General features: G+C 37.5%; 1 protein-coding gene across 1 annotated transcript; it reads right to left on the reverse strand.

Annotated features, from left to right (window-relative positions):
- Nucleotides 1–914: 914 nt before the first annotated feature.
- nr2e1.S (nuclear receptor subfamily 2 group E member 1 S homeolog) lies at nucleotides 915–26,299 on the reverse strand. The gene is given in 9 exon segments (NM_001085811.1): nucleotides 915–3,062; nucleotides 5,738–5,843; nucleotides 7,495–7,647; nucleotides 8,047–8,143; nucleotides 9,332–9,478; nucleotides 10,863–11,098; nucleotides 11,502–11,589; nucleotides 13,989–14,134; nucleotides 25,813–26,299. Coding segments are annotated over 9 exon segments (1,161 nt in total). The 5' UTR covers nucleotides 25,838–26,299; the 3' UTR covers nucleotides 915–2,899.

The following is a 26,299-nucleotide window of genomic DNA, read 5'->3' on the forward strand; positions in this document are numbered from 1 at the left end:
TATGGGGCAAAATGGCTGTTACATGAGTGCTTAAAGCAACAGTTCAGTATAAAAATAAAAACTGGATAAACCGGTTGTGCAAAATAAATGTTTACTATAGTTAGCCAAAAATGTAATGTATAAAGGCTGGAGTGACTGGATGTCTGACATAATAGCCAGAACACTACTTCCTGCCTTGCTTACTTTTGAGGGGTGCACGCCAAGCGATGTGTTCACCTTCACATCCTGTTAGTCAGAATCCAAGCAGCCACCAGCAGGTAGCACATACTGATCAGCAAACATATGATTGGTTGCTATGGTTTACTAGAACCAGATTTCAGCACCCCCTAATTGTAATAAGACCACCTTTATTGCACTTTAAAGGCTGTGCCAGATGTAAAGTGCAGTAAAGGCAGTCTTATTACAATTTGGGAGTGCTGCAAATTACTATCTGGTTCTAGTAAGCCATAGCAACCAATCAGATGTTTGCTGATCAGTATGTGCTACCTGCAGGTGGCTTGCTATAGGATATACCAGCAAATGTTGTGCTTGCTATTACATCTGTTTAAAGGGAAGTGTGCATAATAACTGGTTTTAGTAACTAGTCTGAGAGAAACTTGCCAACGGACAAAAGCTTGTGCAACAGGTTAGATTCAACCCTATTGATGTCCATGTATCTTACAGAACTAGATTACAAAACAGGCTTTGTGTATGTTTCCTTGATGCCTACTTGTTGTGCAGGGTCGTCCTAGTGGTACTGATATGCACACCCATTCAGTCTGAACACCTTGGAAAGCATTCATTAGTACACTCAGCTCATTCATTAGTACGTTTGGATATGGGCGATTTGTAATTATCCTGTCTCGTCTACAAAATTCTTTCCACAATGCTTGTTTGTATTGTTTGCACTTTCTAGAACAACATGGGGAAAAATGTAAATTCAATATAGTTTATTTTTCTTTGTAAAGAAATTGAGTACAACTTTCATCTTCACAAATTAGTCGACATTTTATACAGGAAAAAAATATTTACTCGCCTATGATACTTGAAGTGCTGATTTCATTTCTCGGGGCTAGAACCTAGCATTACACCAAAACTCTGAAAGCAAAGCAGCTTTGTCTTTACACTGTCACTAAACGGTCCCTTTCTGAATGGTATTTAACGATAAATGCTTGGCCTGTATTATGATAATTGATAGAGTCCAGAATAAATACACAAATTCATTTTTAATTGCCACTAGTTCTGGGGACTATGCAATAATCCATTTGTTTTTTATATGGTAGTGATTTGTACACTATTGCCTTTGGTTTTCATACCCTATGCAGATGTTTCACCCTTCACTTTTGGTTCTCTTTTGAGTTCCATCTTCAGAAAGGCATTTGTGTCTTCCTAAAACATAGGATTTTTTACATATTTCTGACTTGCAAAACTTAAATTAAAGCAATGATTCTCAAACAATTGGAACAGAATTAATCGTTGTTGTTAAGTACTTCCTCGCATGGTATTACTATAATTTAGGGATGCAATGAATCCAGGATTCGGCCAGGATCCTGCCTTTTTCAGCAGGATTCAGATTCGGCTGAATCCTTGTGCCTGGCCGAACCGAATCTGAATCCTAATTTGCATATGTAAATTGGGGGCGGGTAGGGAAATCGTGTAACTTTTCGGCACAAAAGAAGATTTTTTTCCACTTTTTCCTTTCCAGCCCTTAATTTGCATATGCAAATTAGGAATCGGATTCGGTTCAGTATCTTTCACCAAGGATTGGGGATTCAGCCGAATCCCAAATAGTGGATTTGGTGCATACCTCCTACTATATAACTTAATATGAGAAATTGTGTACATTTCCAACTTATCATGGCATAGTATTGCTTGAGACTGCAGCATATTTAAATGAGAGGATTTATAAGACATGCAAAAGTCCTTTTATAAAAGTTCAGTTTAAGGGGTGAAAGGCTATGGCACTGGCCTAGCCAAACGCCAGCAATTAATCCAAATGCAGAAAAAAACGCCAATACCTTAGTATGCTGCAACAGGGGTGATCCCAATTTATTCCATAGTGCTACCAGACACTGCAGTTACAATCAAACGTTTCGGGAACACGTTTCGGGAACACCTGTACCTTAAGGGACAGGTGTACCCGAAAAGTTTGATTGTAACTGCAGTGTCTGGTAGCACTATGGAATAAATTGGGATCACCCCTGTTGCAGCATACTAAGGTATTGGCGTTTTTTCTGCATTTGAAAAGTCCTTTTATGACACTTTTCCAAATACTCTCAAGTGCAAAGTATTAATGAACCGTGTGGCACATTCATAGCCTATGAGGTACAAAACTAGTGGCTGGAACCACAAGTCACCCCATAGAAGTGGCAGTGGATGTTATAGGTTTTTATGGCACCAGTGTGTATGCAAGGCCAATACACGACTATGTTACAGAATGCTATAACTTTGTCACTTTAACACAGAGGTTGGGAACCAAGCAAGTCTGAATAAAAGCAGCCACATTCCCAAGAACTTAAAAACTGTTGTGTTTATACACAACCATTTTCCACCTTAGCAAATCTTGCCTTCTATTATTGTGCATGCTTCCTTTCAGTAAACGGTTGAAACAAGAAGATAGGACCTTCTTTTAGACATTTAGATGATTCAGTTTGATGAAATGTAGTATACTTATGTACAATGGCACTTTAGCCTCTGCACTTTTCATACAGAAGTGGGTAACTCCGTTTTTAAAATGGATTGTCTCTTGAAGTCAAGTTCTTGGACATGGTAGAATGTAGTTGGATAGCTTGTTCATCAATATGATGGCTTTTTGACAAAATATTATTTGTTCTGGACATGACCTTCTGAAGAAATATTCATATATCTGCTTAAACAATCCTTTTCAATTGTCTTTCATTTTCAGGATTTTCTCCCAAGGTTAGATGTCACTCGATTTGTACATATCTGAAAGTAGCCGTGTTATTGGAACATTCCCAATTGTTTTCTTGAAAAAAACCTCTTCTATCGTTGAAGGGTTTATGGAGCGTAATGCTGGCAGGAGCAATAGGAGTTTTCCAAAGCGACATGGTTGTGTAGGGTATCTGTGGAAAAAGTTTTTCAAACACGTATTAGTTGGGAGGCTCACAGAAGAACAACTACATGTTTCATGTATGAATATAACCAGACCTGAATGAGATACCTAAGCTCTAGTGTAAGGACCCTGTTATTACATCTGGCTTATTTATTAACAAGCCATATTTTGTCTCAACTATAGTGTCTAGAGATCTAGACAAGTGTTTTTCAGATTTGTGGACCACTATTTGTGGTCCACTATTTGATCAGGACTACCCTTACTTGATAGTAAGGTTATATGAAAGTATACTTTTGTACTTTCTGTACCTGACCCAAACCTGCCCGGCACTTCTATTTATAGACTCACGCCCAACCTGGCCATCTCTGACATCATGAAAGGGGAGGGACAGGTATCAGCCTAGAAATAGATGCCAGAAGAAAAAGCTGGCAGAGGAAGGTTGTGTGTGGGGAGAACAACCCTAACTGTCCTGTACCTGGAAACTGTTTTGGGCCTGCCTGAACATCATTTCTTACCTTTTATCCTACTAAATTTTCTATAATATATAGGGGCAGATTTATTAAGGGTCAAATTGGAAATTCCAATTTTCACATTTTTTATGGTCAAAACTGTCAAATTCGACTAGGGAGTTATCCAAACTCTATTCAAGTTTTTTTAAAAATTCAAATGCGATTTTCGAGATTTTTCAAACTCTGGCCCTCGCCACCTAAAACCTGCCGAATTAGTGTTTAAGTCAATGGGAGAGGTCCAAGGATCAATTTGGTGATGTTTGCAGCCTTCTTGACATTCAAGTTTTTTTCGCAAAAAAAAACACAAATTGAGTTTGATCGAATTCAATTAGAATTTGATTCGAGTTTTCGGGTGGTTTAAATTCGTCTGAGTTGGAAAAAAACAATTTTATTAAAAAATTTAGAATTTAGAATTTATGGTAGTTTTAAAAAACTCACATGAATTTGTGATTTGAGTGCCTCATAGTGTAGACTTTTAGGAATCACTCAAAATCGTACTCTAAGCTGGGCTTCCAGCAGCATCTAAAACCGCAGTATAAGCATTGAGCCCAAATCTTATACTTATTGGCCTTGTCATGATGGGAGCCTTATCCACGACTCTGGGCACCTCTAGTGGTGGCTGTCTGTGCTGCAATACAACTATTTAGTAGACAAGCAACACTAAAATATAAGTGAAATAAGTGTTCATAAACCGTTGCAGATCTGGTGTTGGAAGGCTCCAAGTGTACTATTTGGCCAATGCCGTATCAAGGTCATGTGAGTAGTGAATCCCTTTTAAGGCCACACCTAACTATTCCCATGGAAAATTGGGTGCAGAAAATCTGCAGCATATTTTCATAACGTAGTGCTTTTTTATACCCCAACATTTTAAAAATGAAAAGAGGGACAAAAAGATCTGCCACGTGTAACGCAGAGAGATTTTTTAACCACGCCTATTTTATGGCCACATCCCCTAATTACCGTGTCCAGTTTACAAAATTTGGCAGGTTATGAAAGTTTGAACACATTTCTGGGAGTTTTAGGGTCATGTGTTATATATTATAACAGTTTTGCTAATTAAGGTGAAATTGCTGCTAGACTCTCCCAAGAGACTTGCTTACAATTGTTTATTTGCTTATATTAAATTGTTGCAAATGTATTGAACTGCAGCTGCTCAGTATTCTGGGCTCTCTGCCAAAAACCGCCTTATAATAATTACGTTTCAGAAATTTTTTTATGATATAACTGCACAAGAGAAACTTCAGGACTTTTAATTAAAAAGTTCAGGTAGCTGTAGAGGAAATCGCACACCCACGACCCCCGTCCAATATTGTAGTACCTGGTGCCCGGTGATGGAGGAATCGGCAAACCTCTCAAATAGATACGAAAAAGCACACCGGCACACAGGATTTGAAGCTGCAGGGCAAGCCCTTGCAATTTTTTAATGCATTAAAAAATTGCAAGGGCTTGCCCTGCAGCTTCAAATCCTGTGTGCCGGTGTGCTTTTTCGTATCTTTTAATTAAAAAGCCAGGACTGCCCACAGAAACTGTCCCGCAGAAAACTGGACAGTTGGGAGGTTTGCGGTTTGTTACGTTTACTCTTGGTAAATTGTAGGGATGCACCAAATCCATTTGGCCAAATTTAAAATTTTTCTGGAAGTATTTTGGCTGAATCCAAACTCTTAATTTGCATATGCAAATTAGCACATGGAAGAAGCACTTGGAAACAAATAAGCTATTACCTTAATTGTGTTGTCTAAAGACATCTTGCTTTAAGGGTTTGGAATCAGTTCATCCTGATGAAAAGGGCTCGGATTAAGCTGAATTCTGATCTAAATCTGAGATTTAGGTGCGTCCCTAGTAAACTGGACCCTAGCAACCAGATAGCTGGTGAAATTGCAAATTAGAAAACTCAAAGCTAAATAATTTAAAAACCACAATAAATTCTTTGTTGCTGCAAATTGTCCCTTTAAGTCTGGTGTGAAAAATGTTTCACTGATTGAATATATTAAGGGACACCCCTAAGTAAGAACTGGATTGTCTTAGTATACCTGATTTGGAATAAATCTGTATTTACTTATTTTTGCTGTACTATAAAAAGCCCATATTTTGATCTCGAAAACGACAAGACACAATATCTAAATATTGAAGGCAGTTCCAGTTTTGGCATTCAAACCATTACAAAAATCATTATCACCTGGTGTGTATGTAGCTGTTGAGTGTGAGCTGTGCTTCGTCTTGTAAGGCTGAGATAGCAGCAGCATTTCGGAAATTCCTTAATTCTGAACCACTATGTGTAGACACTATAAACAGAAAAAAATACATGTTCATTATTGTAGAACCTAATTGAAAACATTAACTTTGCACCCCATGCATAAAGCCATTGTTGCTGATGATCCTGTTCGTAGAATAGTTGGAAGCCTGTTTTAGTAAAATAAAAAGACAGAAAATAGGAAACTTTCAACCTAATGTGCAGTAGTGTATCCATTTAAAACCGGCCATTCACATTCTGCTAAAAGTTTTGTAGGTTTTCAGTGCATATTTATACTGCCTGAATATTTTTGTTCAGAGGATATTGGTTGATTCACCAATTAGACATGCCGGAAGATTTAAAGGAGAAGGAAAGGAACAAAACCTCCTGAAACGCTAGGCTAATAACGCGCATATGTCCTAAAATACAAGTTCATGTTCGCATCGTTTATATATTCAGACAGCCGCCATGTTAGTTATGTAGCGACGGCTGTCGTTACCTCTTTCTTGTAGTTGCGCATGCACCTAAAAAAAACTGTTGACCCCGGAGCGAGTCTGCAGTGAGCAGTGCAGCTCATTTGCACGAGCGTCATCATCATTGGGAGTAGTGCGCTAGAGTACATGCGCACTACAAGTAACTTCAGCCAAATGCGCATCAAGGCTACCTCTGGCAGCAGAGCAGATATGCCTATGAAAAAAGTGATGTCACCCAAGTCACACGCTGCCGTATTGGGAGAGCATCAGTGCTTAAACATCAGACCAGATAGAAAAGATTGTGAACACTCTGTAAGTTCTATGTGCCAAGGACTTTACTTAAAAGGCTATTTATTTTTTCACTTTCCTTCTCCTTTAAGCTGATGGTGCATTGGCAGCTATAGTTTCTCTTCACTTCCCAGTGTTCCACGCATTCAGGCTCTCCACTTGAGTAAATGGAACAGTAGAAAATTTGGCCATGCAGAGACCTAGTGCAGAGAACGCAATTGTACTCGCTATACTAGAAGAGCCCAAATTTCATTTTAAAAAACTGAATTTTGGTTCTTGAAGTTACATGGGGTGACAAAATCCAATTCTAATAATTTAAACAGATAAAATGTTACATTTTAAAATGGAATTTTGGTTCTTCTTCCACCCCCTTGCCCACTGCACTTAAGTTTGCCTTGCCGTAATGAGTCCTGGGCGGCCGCATCTCTAGCACAGAAAGTGAAATTGCTCTCTTAGCACTAGGAGAGCCTTATTTCTAGTTTTATAATCGGAATTCCAGCTCTTAAAGTTACAAGGCACTTTTTGCTGCCATAGTAACTTGTGAGGCACTGCCCCTGATTGGCAGTTTGGACCTCTGGATAATTGTGACTAATGCAAAGAAGATGCTCCATGTTTATTATAGTAATATCAGGGAGTTGGGCTTTTCTAGATACGGGTTTTATTTATAATTGGGAGCACCATACATTATTTTGCCACCAGTATGGATTTATGCTAGTTATCATCAAATACAAGATACAGTTTTATTACTAAAGAGAAAAAGGAAATCATTCAAACGTTATAGAATTAAACGCTTAAAATGGACTTAATGGGAGATGTACCATTAAGCAGAGCTTTCTGGAGACCATGTTTCCGGACAGAAAGCCATTTAACCTAATGACAGCTCTGTAAGAAGTTCTGTTTATGATTCAATATAATATCTGAAGCAGGAATTGTGCTACCTACCACCAGCCTTAAAAGTGACAATGCATTTGAGACAAGCAAATTCAGTTGCGTCTAGCCGAAGCTGTCGAAATCTAGAAACCACATCTTGTAAAGCCTGGATCTCCGAGATGATCTTATTCAGCTTTGGAGATTCTGTGTTCTCATTGTTCATTCCTGAAAATAAACACAGGTTCATCATAAATCTGCTTTTCCCCTCCTCCCCTTGCAGTCGCTTTGTTTTCATCTCTGACAAATCTGCACCAATTAACATTTATCAAGCCTGAGATAAACGATTTTGGTGTAGATTTTGTTTTATGAAGTTATTATAAAATACTCTTTTTTTTTTTATACTTTTTTGAATGATAAACACAGCAATTTGCATTTCAATAATGATACAAGCAGTTATGAATACAACAAGACAACATTATTTGCATTTAAATATAGATTTATAAATGACAGGTATAAGCTTTTGTGTTGAATGGGATTTGTTATTCGTGCCATTTGTTCTAACTCCCAGTAATGCATTTTAATGTTAATTTCTACAACAAAGTCATTAAATTGAGCAGCCCTTACCAGATACAGCCAGTAGTGTGCTAGCATCAACTGGGATCGCCCATTGTGCTATTCCGAGAACAAACAGCTCTCTCCACGCGTCCTCTAGAAGCATCAGCTGCCACACAATATATGAATGATAGGTTTACAAGCACATCAACCATGCATATTCCCATTATCTCGCAGTTGCTATGCTAGCTCTCAAAACCCTTTCTATCTGAATATTTTATCTCAATCATGTTTGGTCAATGATACTTGTAAATAAAAGGGTCTGTAACATATTGTGCTATTTATATCAAGCAAACTTCATTGTATTTAATTGGTTTTAAAATATAAAAACTTCTAGTTTATGGAATAGAGAATGAGAGGCCAGGGGAATAGGAGAATCATTTTAGTGGCTCTTGTCTCCTGTGCCTTTTTGCAATATTTGAACGGTTTTCTTGTGTATCTTTTACACAGCACAAGATGGGAACATTTTTTATCCATCTGTAAGTTACAGAATAGCTGTTGCACACCTTTCATTTCATGGAGTTTTACAAGTAATATTTTATTCATATTTTTATGAGTAATATGGACTGTAATTGGTTTCCAAAATGGAGATTTTTCGTAAGCATGTATCTCTGTATAGTTTTCTACTGCAACATTTTGATTAATTACATATTGTGCTATTTAGATTAAGCAAACTTCATTCTACTTAATTGGGTTTAAAAATATAAAAAACTTCTACCTAGTTTACAGAAAAAGAATAGGAGGCAAGAGGATAGAAGAAACATTTTAGTGGTTCTTGCTCCTATGCCCTGTGCATTCTTTTAACAATATTCTTGTGTATCTTCATTTTTATATGTAATACAGAGGGTAATCGGTTTTCCAAAACAGAGATTTCCAATAAGAAGGTAACTCCCTATAGCTTTGTACGGCAACATTTTGATCTGTTATAATTTTTTAAAAACTTTTACATTTAAGGGAGCTGTAATTAAGATAGCCCTACTAATCTTTGGGGAAACCACTATATTTTAGAAAGTTTATTTCCTTAGCTAGTGAATATGTCTCTGTCTGGGATTAGAGAATCAAGTACCTGGATTTAGCAAGATCTTTTGATATTCCTATTATTTAAAAAAATAAAAGTCCACAAAATAATATCAACTTTAAATAAAATGTCAATAGGAGTTCCCAGACCTGTATTTAAATATTACTCTTTGAAGTAAACTGCAAATTTACTTGACTGAAATACAGTCCATTTCTAGTTATATCTTGAGTTCACCCACTTCTGAGTCACATATATTACATCTGCAGGGCTTTAATTTACCTGGTCTTGTAGTGACAGTGTAGAGAATGCAGGTACACTCTTTGCCCACTTAATGCTCATAAATAGAAGTCGTGCAGCTGATTCACAGACTGACTCAGTGGCGAACTCATACAGATACAGAGGGGCTCCATTCACTTCATGAGGGTACTAAAAGGCAGAGCAAATATATGTTATTCTGCTTTACATATATACAGTGTAACTTACATTTAAAGTACCTGTACAAAAAATCAAATTACATTTAAAAAGTAGGCAAGTATGCTCCTGTATTAAACAACACATACAATTTCTAGCCAGCCATTTCTTTGTGTAAATGTAATAACATTTAAAAATCGGCAATAAACAGCAATAAACTTTAAAGGGGACCCAAAAAATTATTCCAAATCCTATTTTATCACGTTAGTCAAGCAAAATGAACTTTAATTACACTGTAAAAATTATTTGAAATTTGTTTCTTTTGGTCTAGGAACTCATTATGATAGCAAGCAGGCAGGAGCCATTTTGTGGACAGTGTTATTAAGGCAAGCCTTGTATCATCTCAGAATCTTGTTTATGCATCAGATTGGGGGACCTATTGTCCATCCCCATGCCGGGCTACACAATTAAATGGTGAAGAAATCGGGGAATGTGTGGAGAACAATACCATCTAGTAAGTGATGAATGAAAAGTGAAAGTAATTGCCTGCTCGTTTATTGACAGCTGACATTCTTAAATTAGTTTACAACAGCTATGAATGCTTTAATAAAACAAATAATTTGGATTTCATGTTTAATTTGAAAAGGACTTATAATACATATTTTTATGTCTGGGTGACAGGTCCACTTTAAGATATACACCTAGGTATGGGTTCTATTCGCCTGAGGCATTCTGGATAAGAGGTTTTTCTTTATATTGTATCACCATACCTTAAGTCTGCCTAAAAATCATGTAAACCCATAAAGGTTGTTTTGCCAGTAAAATGGATATATGCAGCTTAGTTACCATCAATCACATGGTATTGAATTATTATTACAGAGAGAAAGTATATAATTTCTAAAAAAAATTCTTAAAATGCTTAAAATATGGGAGATGGTTTCTCTTTAATTTTGGGAGTTCTCTGGATATCAGGTTCCCATTCCCATTCTATTTTATTAGGATTGAATATCATTTCTAGAGAGATGCCGGAGCAACTCTTTGTAATACCGATTAATTTCGGTTGTGCACACTTAAAAGTTTTATGAAAAGACTAACTAACAAGTAAGGTCTCTGTGATAAAGACTAAAACATTAAGTTAAACTAAGGAATTTAATAGAGTATCATAGAACTACGAATATTTAAATACACATATGAAAAGGAACCCCAGATAATGCCAGCTATATGTGTGTAAACATGTAATGAAAGTTTAATCTTAACATTATAAATATGATTTCATGATGTTGCAGAATAAGTGTATTCCAGCCATGGAATGTGGCAATATCTTAAAAGTCTGAGAGCTTACGGCAGGACAGAAGATTGAGATTTCACTAAGTGAAATGACTTAGTAGGTCTCACTTACCTTTGGGGTTGGCTGTGCCAGTCCTACTAAGGTTTGTCTTTCTGGGACAGTGGAGATAGCTGCCAGCTCCAGATTGTGTGCTTCCAATTGCCTAACAGTGGTGAAGAAGGTTGGGGTCGGCAGTGCTGTTGATGAAAAGTGTTGTGTGCTTCCATTCACTTCTTTGTGTCCTCTAAAGTATAGTGCCACTTGCTTCCTTATGGTGGATGTTCTTGGTCCTCTTTCATGTTGAACAGCTGAAATCAACCCAGCAATCATCTCAGAGCTATTCCATCTCATTTGTTAAATTGATGTAGAGGGCTGTCTTCATTTCATTAAAATGTTAAAATCATAGAAATCTTCCCTCATACTGTGTCCTTGAGAGATCATCCCTTCCTTATGATTTTCCTTTTCTAAATAACTACATGAATCATTATTTTATGCCAAGCAAGTCAATCTCATAACATAAGCTTCTGTTCTTAGGCATAATACTTTTGATTTTGCTTATCTAAAAAAAAAAAAATACACAGTGACTGTTTCTTTCTGATTGCTAAGAAAATATTATAATAACCTTTTTTTCTAGTATGAATGACAATAGATGATTGTGTACATAAGTGAAAGGATCACTTCTTATGAAGAGGAGCCAGTAGAGAAAATTACCATCTTTATTCATGTTGACTTCCAGACATTTCTTCAGACGACACGCTCGGCACTGATTCCTGTGAGTCTTGTCAACTGGACAACCCCCCTGTAACCAAAAATTCATGTTAATCCTACTCCGAACTGATGCAAATGTAATATGCTTTATTGCAGGCTCAGATGTGAAATACCCCTATCATCTTTTCAGTTCTTAAGCAATATTGGCCATGGATAATGTGCTTTTGTATTTGTAATATCTACACTCTCACTCTCTCACACTCGATTTATCACAAATGTTAAGAACCAGGTAATGACTCTAGTAGTTAACCCTTTAATTTCTATTGAAAGTAGAATCCTGGCACCCTGATAAAAAGAACGTCAGCACAGCTGATTTTTATGCCACATATCTATTTACAAGGCAATGTGATTATGCTGCCTGAAAGCAAATTAACATTTTTAGGACAAAAATCCTAAAACTTTCAGGAATATTTGCACTTGAAAATGTAAAAAAAAAAAAATTTATATTATCCTAAAACTTACTTTTCGTAAACTATTCTCACTTTTTATTCCCACCTTTTATTAAAATTGATAAAAAACCTGTTGGAATGTTTGTAAATAGACCACTTGTGTGCCAGGCTGAAGGAATGTTTGAAGCCACACAACACAAATCAGTTTTATTTAAAGGAACAGTAACACAAAAAATGTAAGTATTTTAATCGAATAGCAATATAATGTACTTTTGCCCTGTATTGATAAAGCTGGTGTGTTTGCTTCAGAAATACATCTATAGTTTATATAAACAAGCTGCAGTGTAGCCATAGGGGCAGCCTTCAAGTACAGCATACACAGTAGATAACAGATAAGTTCTGAAGAATCCCATTGTATACTACAGAGCTTATCTTTTATCTCCTTTTCAGCTTTGACTGGCTGCCCCATGGCTACACAGCAACTTGTTTATATAAACTGTAGAAAAGTATCTGAAATAAACACAGCAGCTGTACTAGGGCAGCACAACAGTACATTATATTCTGATTACTTCAAAACACTTTCATTTTTTTGTTGTGTTACTGTTCCTTTAAGAAAAGAAATGCATATACAAAACCATATGACCTTAGTTATCTAAATTAAATGTCTTCAGATAATTTACAGTTTCAAATGCAAATCGGTCAATATAAACGGGTCTATTGAAGCAGTACTGAGCCCATAAACAGTCAGGCAGGGTCTTAGGCTACTTCTATCAAATGTTTGTTTTTGTCCTCGATCAAATAGGGTAACGTTTGATAAAGATAAGTTAGTTTGAAAAACAAATCCCTATTACTAATCTTTATAAAAGAATATTCAGAACACAGTGTTTCACATTCCTACATGAACCTCACTATTTACATCACTGGGATTTTTAATCCATGTCAAGATAAATTAGATTAGTGACTGAGAAAAATTCTTAGTAAGGAAACAACTCACCAGCAGTTTTAAATGTGTACTTTTATAAACAACTACATTTAGAAAACTGCCCAGCACTAATTAGCATTTTATTAAAAAGATTAGTTCAAATCAAAAAATCAAATGGCATTACTGATTTTGCAGCCACCCTTATTTGTTTATAGAGAAGGCTGCTACTTGTCAAACCCCTATTTATACTGCAAGGGGTTAAGAATTCAGTACAGAAATGATATCATGTTAGATGCCTATTTCACCAACCCAGTGTGCTTGAAATTTGAGAATGGAATATCTTCTACACAACAGAGCGAAAGAAAGTGCAGCTCCAATTATTATATCTTTGAATAGTGAATAAGAGAGGGTCAGGGTATAGTGGTGCTCACCGTAGATGGCCATCAGGCTGTCAGAGCTGTGCTTTTATACAAGATTCCATGTGAAAGGGGCCTCACAATGAACAGATTTCTCATGTGATACGCCACATGCACTGTATATGTATACTGGGGAACATTATTCTGTGAGCACAAGTGAAATATGTTAATATATTTTGCAGAGCCGTGTTGGGGAACCAATTTTATATCTAACACTGCACTAGTAAAGCTAAATGTTGCTTTCCCAGTCTGAGTTCTAATTAAAAGCAATGCAAGTGTATATATGAACAACTACATAAATATTATAAAAGCATACCCACCCTAACGGTTTATTGTGTGTTCATATAGACACACAGAAGAGCTCATTGGCTGCTATTTGTACAGATATGATCCAAATAATTAGTAACCCCTGATTTTACATTTTCCTGGATTTTACACCATTTTTTTTCGGTCCCCCGAAAAACATAAAATGGGGGTTCAACTGTATTTGTAATTGCTTTATTTTTATGTGTTGGATTCTATGTACAACACACAAGGAAACATTCAGAGCCATAGTGGAAAGTTTAACAGTCATTTTGCAAGTGGGAAGGGTGGTTGTCATTTCACTCATAATGTATTTTTGAGTTTGATCAGAATGTTGTAAAACAATATACTAGCATAGACATAAAAACTACTAAAAAACATATGTTGGGGAAATACTGACCTGATTTCCAGATTTGCAGACATAGCTTCTGTTCCGTCTGATGCTTCTTTTGAAAAACCCTGAACATCCATCACAGGCGTACACTCCATAGTGTTTACCTGAGCTGCGATCTCCGCATACTTTGCATGGTATGTCCAGGATCCGACCTACAAGCAGAAAATAGGACAAGTGAGCCACAAAAGGATAGTTTTTTTCTGATACACACACAAATCCATGAATTTTAATGCAACAAAATGTGACAAAGCATTGGCAAAATGGGGTGTTTCACAGTGACTGGTTAAAATACAAACTTGCCCCTAAATCAGTATGTTTCTTATATTTGTATACTACTAAATTCAATTCAGAAAAGTCCAAAATGTTAATACTTAATAGATATGGTATCCTGTCTTAGCTATGTAAAGTTGTTATGGGTAACAAAAGGAAATAGGTATGTTAGTTGTCTTTAAATACTTGATACTGGGATACAGATTTCAGACTAATGATTATGCCTTAGGCATTATAACAAAAAAAAGAGTCAGATGGGCTGCCTATGAAGCAAACAAGTCATTTAAAAAGACAGAGGACCCATATGGGCCTTATGCAGGGCAGCCCTGTTTTACTGAGGTCATTAACCTACAGGCAAACTGGGCCCTAGATAAATTGTCTATGACTTTAGCAGAAAATGTCATAAACAGACACAATATGATCTTGGCTATCAGGTAGTGATGAAGCAAGTCTATTTTGTTTTGGTTAGGGAACATGCAGCCCTCATCCCCACTTCCATAAACATGACAGTTAACGCTTGCTTTATGGTAATCAGACTATCATTTGTAAGATAATAAGAACAGATCTCTAAAGCAGAAAAAAAACACTAAACTTTTTATCACTAAACTTTTGAACACTAAACTTTATATCTGAATTAATGAATGACAACCACACAGAACAACTGTGTCCACATTTAAATGGCATTAGAAAGCAACAAAATTGTGCAATTGTCTACTAGTCACCTCTGTCAGTGACCAGAGCAATAGTATAAAGCCCATGTTACATTTAGAATTAGTGTCACAGTGTTCCTCTCAGCGAGAAACACAGCAGTTATAACTGCCTTCCCCTCGTGCCATTGTCTGCATAAAGTAGTGTATTTCCCAATCAAATGGGAAATACAGTAACTTACAGAAGGCATTGCAGAGTTGTGCATATACCTTGCCCAAAAAGGGGTAATTTATCACACTAAGGGGGTTATTTGTCAAGGTCTGAATTTATCTCAGTATTTCTAATATCAAACTTCAAGCAACTCCGAATTCCAGAATGGACCTTATTTATGAAGAAGAAAGCCCGAAAAAATAGGGTCAGGCAAACTTCGGAGCTTTCCCCGAAAACTTACAATTGTTCAGAATTTTCCACAAAAACGATGAGTTTTTTGTGCCGAACCGAAATCATCGGCTATCGGTACAGACATTGGGACCTTCCCCATTGACTTATACAGGACCTCAAGTGCTTTTAGATGCCGTGGTTTCAGATTCTGAGTCTTTAGACAATCTCGAAAAAATGTTTTGTTTTTTTTTGCTCTGAAAACTACGAATTATTCGAGGTTCGAATATTAGGACCTTGATAAATAACCCCCTAGGAGTAATGTAACAGCAACAGAACTCGTCTCAATTTAATTTATTGTTTCTAACATAATATTTTACACTTTCCACGTGAAAGTTCAAATTAAAGGACAAGTAAGCCTTTAAAAGAAGTGAATGTAAAACTGATGAGGGGGCTATTTTAAGTACGTTTTGAAATGTACATTCATTATTTATTTTTCTGTCATTACAGGATATTAAGGGATATATGTCTGTTAATATGAATGAATTTTGTTACAACAGGCCACCTGAAACCTGATAGTTTCCCACCAGTCTGACCACCAAGTAGTCAAGGAAGAAGTCAGGAGAAAGAAAGAGGCTGCTCTGATGTTCTTCTGTTTAGGAAAAGTTTGAGAAAGGTCTCTTTTATTCCTAAACAGAAGAACATCAGAGCAGTCTCTTTCTTTCTCCTGACAATTTCCTTGACTACTTGGTGGTCAGACTGACCATAAACTGACCAGCAGGTGGCGTTGTTGTAACAAAATTCATTCATATTAGCAGTGCATGTATTCTTTAATACCTCAGAATTTTAAAAAAAAATAAAGAATGTACGTTGCAAAAGTGCTTCGAATAGCACCCTCCTCAATTTTACATTCACTTATTTTTAAATGTTTACTTATCCTTTAATTATTTGCAGATAATAAATGAGCTTAGCTTGAAAAGAGTGCCCTCTGGAGGTCAGGTGTATCTCAGTCTCTTTGTATAAACACCACAGAATTCTCAGCAGAAATTGTGTCAATTTACCAGAGGGCCAGATTTGGTGAGGTGAAAATGTGTGGGAGCCGACCATTCAGCCTGACATTCTTTGAACCATTAATATTAAATTACAGGAATCGAGTAGCCGTAGCAGTAATATTAAGGCACATTAGTGAAATGATCTGCCACTTGGTCTATACTGCCGCCTGTGTGCTGAAGGTGTTAGCAATAGACACGTACTGGAACGTAGTGACGCCATACTTCTTTAGTTTACTGTACTGGCACGTCAGTACGTCTATTGACACCTAAAGAAGTATGCGAAAACAACACACAGACAGCAGTATAGACCAAGTGGCAGAACATTTCACTAATGTGCCCAAATATTACTGCTATGGGATTCCTGATGTGCTGGGGGGCCTCGTTATTATTAATTTCATGATGGAGGCTGAGGGCCAGTGTAAATTTGAAAAGGGGCCGCAATTGGCCCCCAGGCCGCACTTTGGAGATGCCTGCTCTAGCATTAGTAAACAAGCTATATGTAGTATGGCTTGAATTGCAGCGTTTAACACATATGTATGTATAACAGCCATAAGCCATTTAACAGCATCTACTTCTAAGAATATTACTTGGGATTTCAAAATAAAGCAAGCATATACAGACATTTGGCTCAGATACTGCATTATTATTAAATTTTTTTACTTATTATAACCCAATGCTGCAAAAAGCCAGAATCTGAAAATCAGTCATCTCAGACCTGTTGAGGTCCTTTATAACTCAATGGGAGATCCCAATTTGAAGATATCATGGTTTGCCAGAAAATCCAAAAATAAATCAATGTTTTCGGGCAAATACACAAAAAAAATCGGGGGATTTAGGAAAAAAGTCAGAAAAATCTAAAGATTCGTGTTTTCCGCTCGATTTTTTCGGATTTTCAATACGTTTATTAAAAAATGTTTATTCCCAAATTTTAGGGGTGGCAAAATGGTATGATATTAATAGGATTGCTGAGGCGAGCAGTGTTCCTATTATCACTGATCACAGCTATAGTGATACATCTGGTTATATCCACATATAATTCATAATCATTTGCAGAAAATTGCATTTAATGGGTACTTTTGCATGTATTACATGCGAATGGGGTTAACCAGAGCTGTTTATGGATCAATGTGGGACACCAACCCATGTGGCAGAAATAAATATTGCCTCCTAGTCGTCAAGGATATTTTTTTTTAAATTTACATATTATTTCTTAAAGATTGGCCTTTGAGGACTAAAATACTGAAACTTGTTTCTTTTATTTAAATTTAGTATAGTTCTATTTTCTTTATACTTTCATTAATCATGTATTCATCCTTAATTAAAAATTTCCTTTGGAGTTGGGAAACTGGGAAACATTAACTATGTGCATGAATGAATGAATGTCAGTCTGCACTGGGAACTTTCTCCCAGTGTGGGCAGAATATTGTTGCTACAAGCAATTTTTTGGCCAAATTATTATTTTTTTTCTTCCTGCCAGAGTGCATGCTCTATTAGACCACAAGCAATTTTTCCTATATTAGGTGCCCTTTAATAGCAAATACATTTCTGAATTTCCTTAAAACCATTTCATAACAGTTTTAATGAATGTATATTAACATTTTCTTAGAATTAGAAGAGATACTAAAAATTGCTTAGAATTATTATTTCATTATGCAAAGGAAAAAAATATATAGGGGTAAATTCACTAAGATTCGTAGTTGCGCCAGGCGTAACTTCGCCGCACTTCGCCACACTTCGCCAGGCGTAGTTTTGCCAGCGCTTCGCAAATTCACTTAAATCCAAAGTTGCGCTCAGGGGAAGCGTAAAGTTGCGAAGTTGCTCTAGCATTGATTCGCTAAGTGAAGCGAAGTTACGCTAGCGATGGTTAATTTGCATACGGCGCCAAATTCAAATTTCAATGGAGGAATACGTATCAGCACTACAAATGCCTAGAAAACCTTCAAAACATCAAATAAAAATTTTATTTTGCCCTACACATGTGCCCACTGTATAGGTACGTTGCCATGAGTCAGGAAATGTAGGGGGGAAGGAGGGGAGCCCCAAAAAAATTTGCGATCTTTTTCAGCCTATCACCCATAATGTAGAAAACACGCCAGCGTTTTTTGGGACTTAGAAAAATTTTTGACTTTTTTTGAAGCAATCCCTAGCTACTCTATTGCGCTTCGCCAGGTCTGAGGTGGCGAAGGAAGTCTAGCGTAAAAGGTAGCGTTCAGTACACTGCGCGCGTTAGTGAATTTGCGTAGTTACGTCCGTAGCGATAATTCGCCTGGCGTAAGGGTGCGAAGTAACACTAGCGAATCTACGCCAGCGTTCGTTAGTGAATTTGCGCAGTAATGAAAATGCCAAATGCTAGCGAAGTAACGCTAGCGTTCGGCGCTTAGTGAATTTGCCCCATAGTGTGAAGGGGCCCTTTAAAATAATAGTCAAATAATCTGGTAACCCTTAAGGTACACCTTATCCTGTTTATTTGAACATAGTAAAAGTTGCACTTGAATGGCATCTGGAGCTTTTATAAACAGTTATTAAACTGTGTAACTATAAACACTGAAATCCACAATATGCGCTCAGCGCGTGACTTCAGGATTTCTGATACTGGCAATTTGAAATGACAGATCCTAGTGGTACTCATCTTACAGTATAGTCTTAAAGATTTCTTATATTGTTTTTAATATTCCCTGAAAGATTTCTGTTCCTATATGTAAGGGTTGTAATTGAAAGAATTCAGAGTATCCACAATTCAGTTAATATTCTTCCTTCTACTTTTTTGGTAAAACTGTTCTGCAGAATAGGGGGCTGCTTCTGGCCTACTGTTGTTATACAGTTTTACAACACGGGATATCTGTTCCTTATCAATGAATGAAAACAAGATTTCAAACATAGCTAAAGCTGAAACAGAATGAAATATGTATAAATACCTTAAATCTTAAATGCATCAATTAACAGATTCTGCAACTGCTGGGAGGGCCTGGAATGTATAGAGACCCAGGAGATTCTGATAAGCAGCAATACAGTAAATGTTTATTAAAAATGTCTTATCTCAAAGGGGCCCTAGAGTGATTTTGCTGTGGGGCTCATTAAACTCCAGCCACTGCTAACAACAATGACAATTGTCTGGTGACCTTTAGTTAGTATACAAGAACAGCACAGTGGAACTCGAGAAATATTAGAATGCAGAACAAACATTGTAATCAGCCAGACTGACTAAATTTTCAGAGCAACTGGATACCAGGTTATATGTAACGGTCACACCGGGCTGTTTCTCAGTCTGCAGAAAAATGCAATCCAAGAAACACCTGTCCACTTATGTGAACATGTGAAAGTATGCATTTTGGTGCTAAAATCTGCTTTATGTGTTTGCACCTGGGCAGAGTGTTTCAAAGCAAAATGACGCAAGTGATCGCTTCTGCCTAGCGAAACTTCGTTAGTCCTTTTAGGCTTAGGTCAATTTTGAATAGGGCGGGTACATTAAAGTCATATACATGTCTTAGAAATGTTGGTGTAAATGCTTGAAGTGGCCACTTTTTTTTTACAGATGTCCAAGGAACCTGAATAAAATCAATAGGGATCCTCTAATGCCCTACACATGAGCCCATCTTAAAACTAATGTTCCATGCCCCTCAAATGTCTGGGGACTTTCACAGTCAGGCAATCCCACTTAAAAAGGACAAGTCCCCAGTTTTTACAACTTTACTGCATTTCCTGCAGACAGGATATGATGTAACATAAGATTGAGGAAGATGTAGCTTTGTTTTATCAGTTTGCCTGGTCTGAGGTGGTGAAGTAAACTCTGGCGAAAGAGGTAATCAAAGTAAAAAGTTGTCTGGCGATAGAGTGCGCACGAACGGTCTTGGTTGCTAGTGAATTGGCGATGTCCCTGCGGATGAGATTGCTGGCGAATTGTCACTATCGATGGCCACTTCAGTGGCTCTGGGTGCAGAAACAACAAGGAGTGGAGGTGAGTGGCCAAGGTGTTTCTTGGCCTCTAACAGTGCTTATACTACTGATGACCTTCAGGGCCCGTGCTACTCATGGAAGTCCCAGGCACACAAAGCAAACGGTTCCTTTCCCTAGTATTTAGATGCCAAGGTGTTTACATTTAGATTTATTGTATATGGCAAAACAATTACCCTGTTTAATAAGGCAAATACATGCCCTACTATTATTTATAAATAACCTGCTTTTTCCTCTGCTTCTGCTATACACGTACATTATACTGTATTATTTCCATGTGACCCTAGCAATTCTTGCTCTACTATTTACATGTGATATGGGTATTTTAATACCTTTGCGTTTAGAGACCACAACTAAGCAATAGCTCCAGTGTCAAACAGCTTTAAATAAATTCATTGGTAGAGTGACAAGCACTAGGGCAAAGTTCCCGGTGCAGTTCCCGTCATCAAATCATATGATCTGCCCGGTTTTTGACCAGATATCAGGTGGGCCTGTCAGAGATCCCCGAACATGGACAGGTATACTGCTGAATCAGTCTGAATCAGTCTAAAGGGCCCGAATCAGCATATTAAATCTGCCTGTCTGTGTATGGCCACCTTTTATGATACACTGGGAGACAAGCAGCAGAGAAACCCCAGCAAAATACAGTAGTCTGCACTTCTCTTTTTTGACTGACAGCCAGTTGCTTGACACTTTAAAGATTAGTCATGCCCTGGAGTCTCAGTTTGTAATCCTAATTCCCATTGGCCAGTAATACATGTGTACTGTATGCCCCCTAGTTTTGCCCTTTGCAGTCAGTGGATTGGTCAGTGGGCTCATCTGCTGGTTTTTCTATGATCAGTCTGACACAGGTAGAATTCTGAAAGCAAATCTCTGATTGGTTACTGTGTGTTACTGCACCAAGGCAAATATGCCCAGTGTTAAAGTCCTAGTAAGTGGAATTTAAAGCAGTAAACCTCAAACATTATAAGTAAGAAGAGAATGACTGGTATAAAGTGTGGGAGCTGCCCGGCAGGGGAGTGCTGCACTTTTTGATGAGTTTTTGTATTTGGTTAAGAAGGCTATTAGGGAGAGGGCAGGGTAATAACAAGGCATCTTCCCAGGGAGATGTGGGGTTAGGATGGGACATTCATATTCAGCAGGGACTCTAAAACAATGCATTAGATAGAGTGTTAACTTAATGATTTTCTCATTGAGACCTGTTTGACTGCCTCCAACAAGCACAAGCTGCCACATCTCCTAGTAAATTAGGCTGGACAGCTGCTGTGTAGAGCAGGGCTAGGGGAAAGGGGGATTAAGCTTGGGTGGGGTATGGAATGGGGGGTGAATTTATTTGATAGAAAACTTTCTTATAATTTCAAACAGCAGTTTAAGTGTACTCTAAGCAGCTTTCGGTGCAGGTTGGGGCACTTTTCAGGTAGGTTTGTGTGGGGAGCTTTTAAAGCAGATATGTACTTGTTTTGTTCCACTAAATGTGTAATTACAAGGTCCCTTTGGCACCTTCCTATTGATTCACCAGTGACCCGTCAAAAAGAGTAGCATGGGAATTCTGCTGTCACACAATGCCTACAGGGAGCACACCCCCCCCTCCTGCAGGCTTAGCTTCGTCTTCTGATACTAACTCCACCTTCCTGATACAGCCTAGCAATGCACTCTTACAGCTACTGCAGAGCCATGAGCAATGGGGCAGACCGCTAACAATGTAATGCCTTACATACACACTGCAACCTCTGACTTGTACTGCTCCTTGGAAATAGACTGCCAGCTTGCAATGTGATGCCTTACACACACAGGTCAATGGCCTGTTTCATAATGAGAAATATATATAATTTGTAAACATGATTATTTATTAGTTAAAACATTAATATTTTGTAATTACTATACTAGAGATTTTGGATCCCGCTACTGGTGAGGTAATTCTATTTGCACTATATCAAGGTGTATTAGGTAGCTTCAATAATCTGAGAATATAAATTGTAGTTTTGTTTACATCGGGCTGCGTTCAGTGTCTCTCTTTTACAGCAACAAGAAAGAAAAGAAAGTAGAGATCTGATGTCATAGATAATGAACATAATGAACAGATGCTATAAAGGTATTCTGGAAAGATAGATAAATGATAGATAGATAGATAGATAGATAGATAGATAGATAGATAGATAGAAGGCTTTACATGGGACATGTGCACACACATACCCAGACCAGGCTGTATGCAACAGAGAAGTGTATCCCTGAACTGGCATTTGGTGGACAGAACTGAGTGATATACCCCATGCTAGAGAACCTGGCAAATATTGGAGTGGGACAGACATAACCAGAATCTGAAAGCAATACAACCTGACAGAAGATCACTGGGATGGAGGCTAATGAGGGTTTGGAAGAGACCAGTGATTGAGCAGAAGCCTCTTCCTTAGGGCAGCCTGGATTTGACAGTACAGCGAGACACAAACAGATTTTTATTGAACTGGGAAACCGTTTTTAACATCCCACAGCAGGGTGCCCAGGGACTTTTTGTGTGTTATAATTGCTTAAAGATATATGGCAGCTTAGATTACTGTAATTATCATCAGGGGCTGCTGAAAGAAGAGTGCGTATGATCTGCAGGAGTAACCCTACCACCCAGGCAGAGATCAGTTTGCATAACTATACTCTCAGGGCAGCCTCACTGTGTATAAACAGCCCCAATCCCAGTCACTGCACAGGTTCTCCATCAGTGTTATACAATGCTCACTGTGCAAAGGCCCCTGCTATATTCTCTAGCATGATCAAATATTCGCAGGAACATTATAAATAGCTTAACTTCTCCAAGTTATATATTTTTTTATAAACATATAAACACTCAGTTCTTTTAGAACTTAATGCTGATGTTATATAATACTTAACGTGCAAAAAATAAATACAGTCTGTTCCAAGACACTCCAGGTACCCAGTGTGCCTAGAGCTTTCCAGAGACATATAAAATACTCACAAAGCAAAATATCTCTCTCTCTATATTTCAGTGTGTACAGATATCCCTCCCCAGCTACATTATACCACATACATAGTTTCAATATTTTCTGGCAAGTACTATTATTGCCAGGAACATGATACCACACTCACTTGTCCAATGCACTCTCCATGTCCTCCCAATGTACCAACACCAGGAACATTATACACACTGCTAAACACTCTATTCATATCTACCAGTAGGATTAAACAATCTCAGTTATATTATATATGAACCACTGTGCAAGGAGACACTGCGATCCTGCAAAAGGCACAGATATCCCCAGATATACAATATACTTACAGTCCTTACATATTACTCACTATGTAGACTAAACACCCAGTGACCTGGATTAGCTGTTCTGAAACCACTTCTCACCAAAATCTCCTACATACTTATAGTTAACTCAAGCGTCACCTGTTTCAAACCTCGCTCTGAAAAGCACAATAAAGAACACAAATTACTATTTATAGGCATTAAATGCCTTCATGCGTGGGGAACCAATACTTCACATGGATCTCACTATATTTGTAAGAAGCCTCACAAGTAAGGTTGTGTGTAAAACACTGGCCTAGAAATTCCCAGGGCTGTTATACAATACTCATTATGAATTTACAGTGCCATATCCACCGGTGGATTCAAATGTACCAAGGGATATTCTATCACATGGTTCTCACTGTGCTATGAATATCCTCCATAGTGCCTATTTATTTCTAGTTACAGCAGAAAGTATTCAAAAGCACTCTTCACATCCTTTAGGGTTCCTCTATATACTTAGTTACATAATATATTACTCTCTGTTTTAAGGCTCCCTCTGTAGACTGCATTGTGCCTATATATTCCTAGTTACATTATATAGTGATCAATGTATAAGTTCAATGCCTACACATCTAAGTTGATCCTGTATCTACAGTAATATTGTATAATACAGTTTACACATTTACCTACATTATCCTAAGAGTTGCTGCGATTGAACAACAACATATGTAGGGAGATAGGTTGCCTTTTACTAACCATTCTAGTAAGCACAAATGTATTTTTATACTTTTGATGGAGTAAAGAAACAAGTTTGCTGTGCCAACAAACACACAACTGCCCCCAGTGAACACCATATATTCATGTAAAAAGTACAATATAGAACAGTGAAACTGAAATTTTTTTTGTTGTGTCAAAATATCACTTTTTAATATATAAATTTTAGGAATTTGAAGTTTTGTACTATTATTAGGTTATGGCTCAGTACGGTTTTAAATAACACTTTGATGCACCAATTGCTCATTTTTGGTAACCTGCATTCATATCCAGCTGCTAACCTTCTATTTAGGGCAAACACTGGTTTCCCTATATCTGCATTTGTGCGAAATGTAAAATAACAGGGTGAAAATCCCAGAATTTAGAAATCAAACTGTGTCATTGATCTGTAAATGCATGAATGTTTCACTTTAGAGTCCATAGATAGATAAATATGTGATAGACAGATAGATAAATGATAGAGAGATATAGATAGATAGATAGATAGATAGATAGATAGATAGATAGATAGATAGATAGATAGATAGATAGATGATAGATAGATAGATAGATAGATAAAAGATACATAGATGATGGGTAAATAGGGAATGATGATAAATCTCTGTGCTGGGAACAGGTTTAAGTTTTGCATTACATAATATTTTAACAGTTTTAGTTTCATGAATTCATTGAAAATTAGTTTAGAACACTCAGTATTATTTCTAACGTTTTGATTGGTAAGAATTGACACTGGCCAATATTGGTTGTATTGAAATTCGGCTGATTATTAGCAGAAGACCTAGAAATGTGTGTGTTCCCCGCTCCATGTCCACCCTAACTGTGCCCAGGATTAGCAGAAACGTTAGCAATCAACAATCAGCCACACTGAGAATTGTTCTAGTGCTAAAGTGGCTGGTTTCGGGAAAACATGTGACTTTTAAACTGGTGTTTTTCTTTTCCTGGTTCGTTTGCAGGATTATTAGAAATAATTAGAGAAGCCGTGTGCGGCAGGCTCCATTTAAATCCGATTTGTTCCCAGATGATTCTGTGATCCCGGCTGATTTATTTCAATATCAAAGTTTCTATTTTCTCGCAGGAAGTTTTAGGGCGTTTTACCTGCAACATATGTTCTGTAGGAAACTTTTCAAAGCAGGTTATTAGGGGGTTTGGGGCTCATTTCAGTGATACTTATTTCAGTTCATTAGATTTCCAAAAGGGAAAATGAAAACGAATACAATTATCAGCGCTTACTATTCAACACTGTCCGTGATTGTAAGGATAATCGGTAACAAACGAATTAAGCTTTGATCTGTTACTTTTCTTAATGATCTGACCATAAAAAATAATTTCAATTTTCTGAAAACAAAAGTATCATATTTAGTCCTAGAGTTGTAATCGGTACATACAAGTAGTAAACCGGCACTAAGAAAATATACATTTCGTTTGAAATACACTAGGAGTGAGAAATCTGGTGATTCGGGAGAATAATTAGAAAGTAACTATGGAGAAGTCACATTGGAAGGAAACTTGCACCCACTTGTTGATCCGGTCGGTTTGCTCATCTTTGTCCGCAGAAAGTGACCCAAAGTCCCTCAGATGTTGGCCAATAAAGACTCCTATGAAACAGGTGCAAGTCCAGAGCGAGGGATAAATCACAGCATCTTCCTGCTGCTCACGGATCGATCGATGATCGCTCTCAATATCAAATCAAATAGAGCCGATTCCCTTGGGACAGTCGCCGCACAAGAAGAAAATAAAAATCTCCAACAAAAATGGAAAAACAATTTGTGTGACTTCTTAGCGATGGAGCCTCCCCAGTGCAAGTCAGGAGGCAAGAAGGTAGTTGCCTAAGATAAATGGCAGTCAGGGCAGTAGAGGAGCACGAGAGGCAAGTGACAGAATTAAAGGAAAACCAGGTGCTCACAAGTTCATTACACCCCGTGACTTTATGCTCTGAGCCGCCGGCAGCAACAGCCCCTGGAATAAAACGGGGATTGAAACAAGTGACAGCACACAAGGGAGGA

This window comes from Xenopus laevis, chromosome 5S (genome assembly GCF_017654675.1).
Source record: "Xenopus laevis strain J_2021 chromosome 5S, Xenopus_laevis_v10.1, whole genome shotgun sequence".
Classification (NCBI taxonomy): Eukaryota; Metazoa; Chordata; class Amphibia; order Anura; family Pipidae; genus Xenopus; species Xenopus laevis.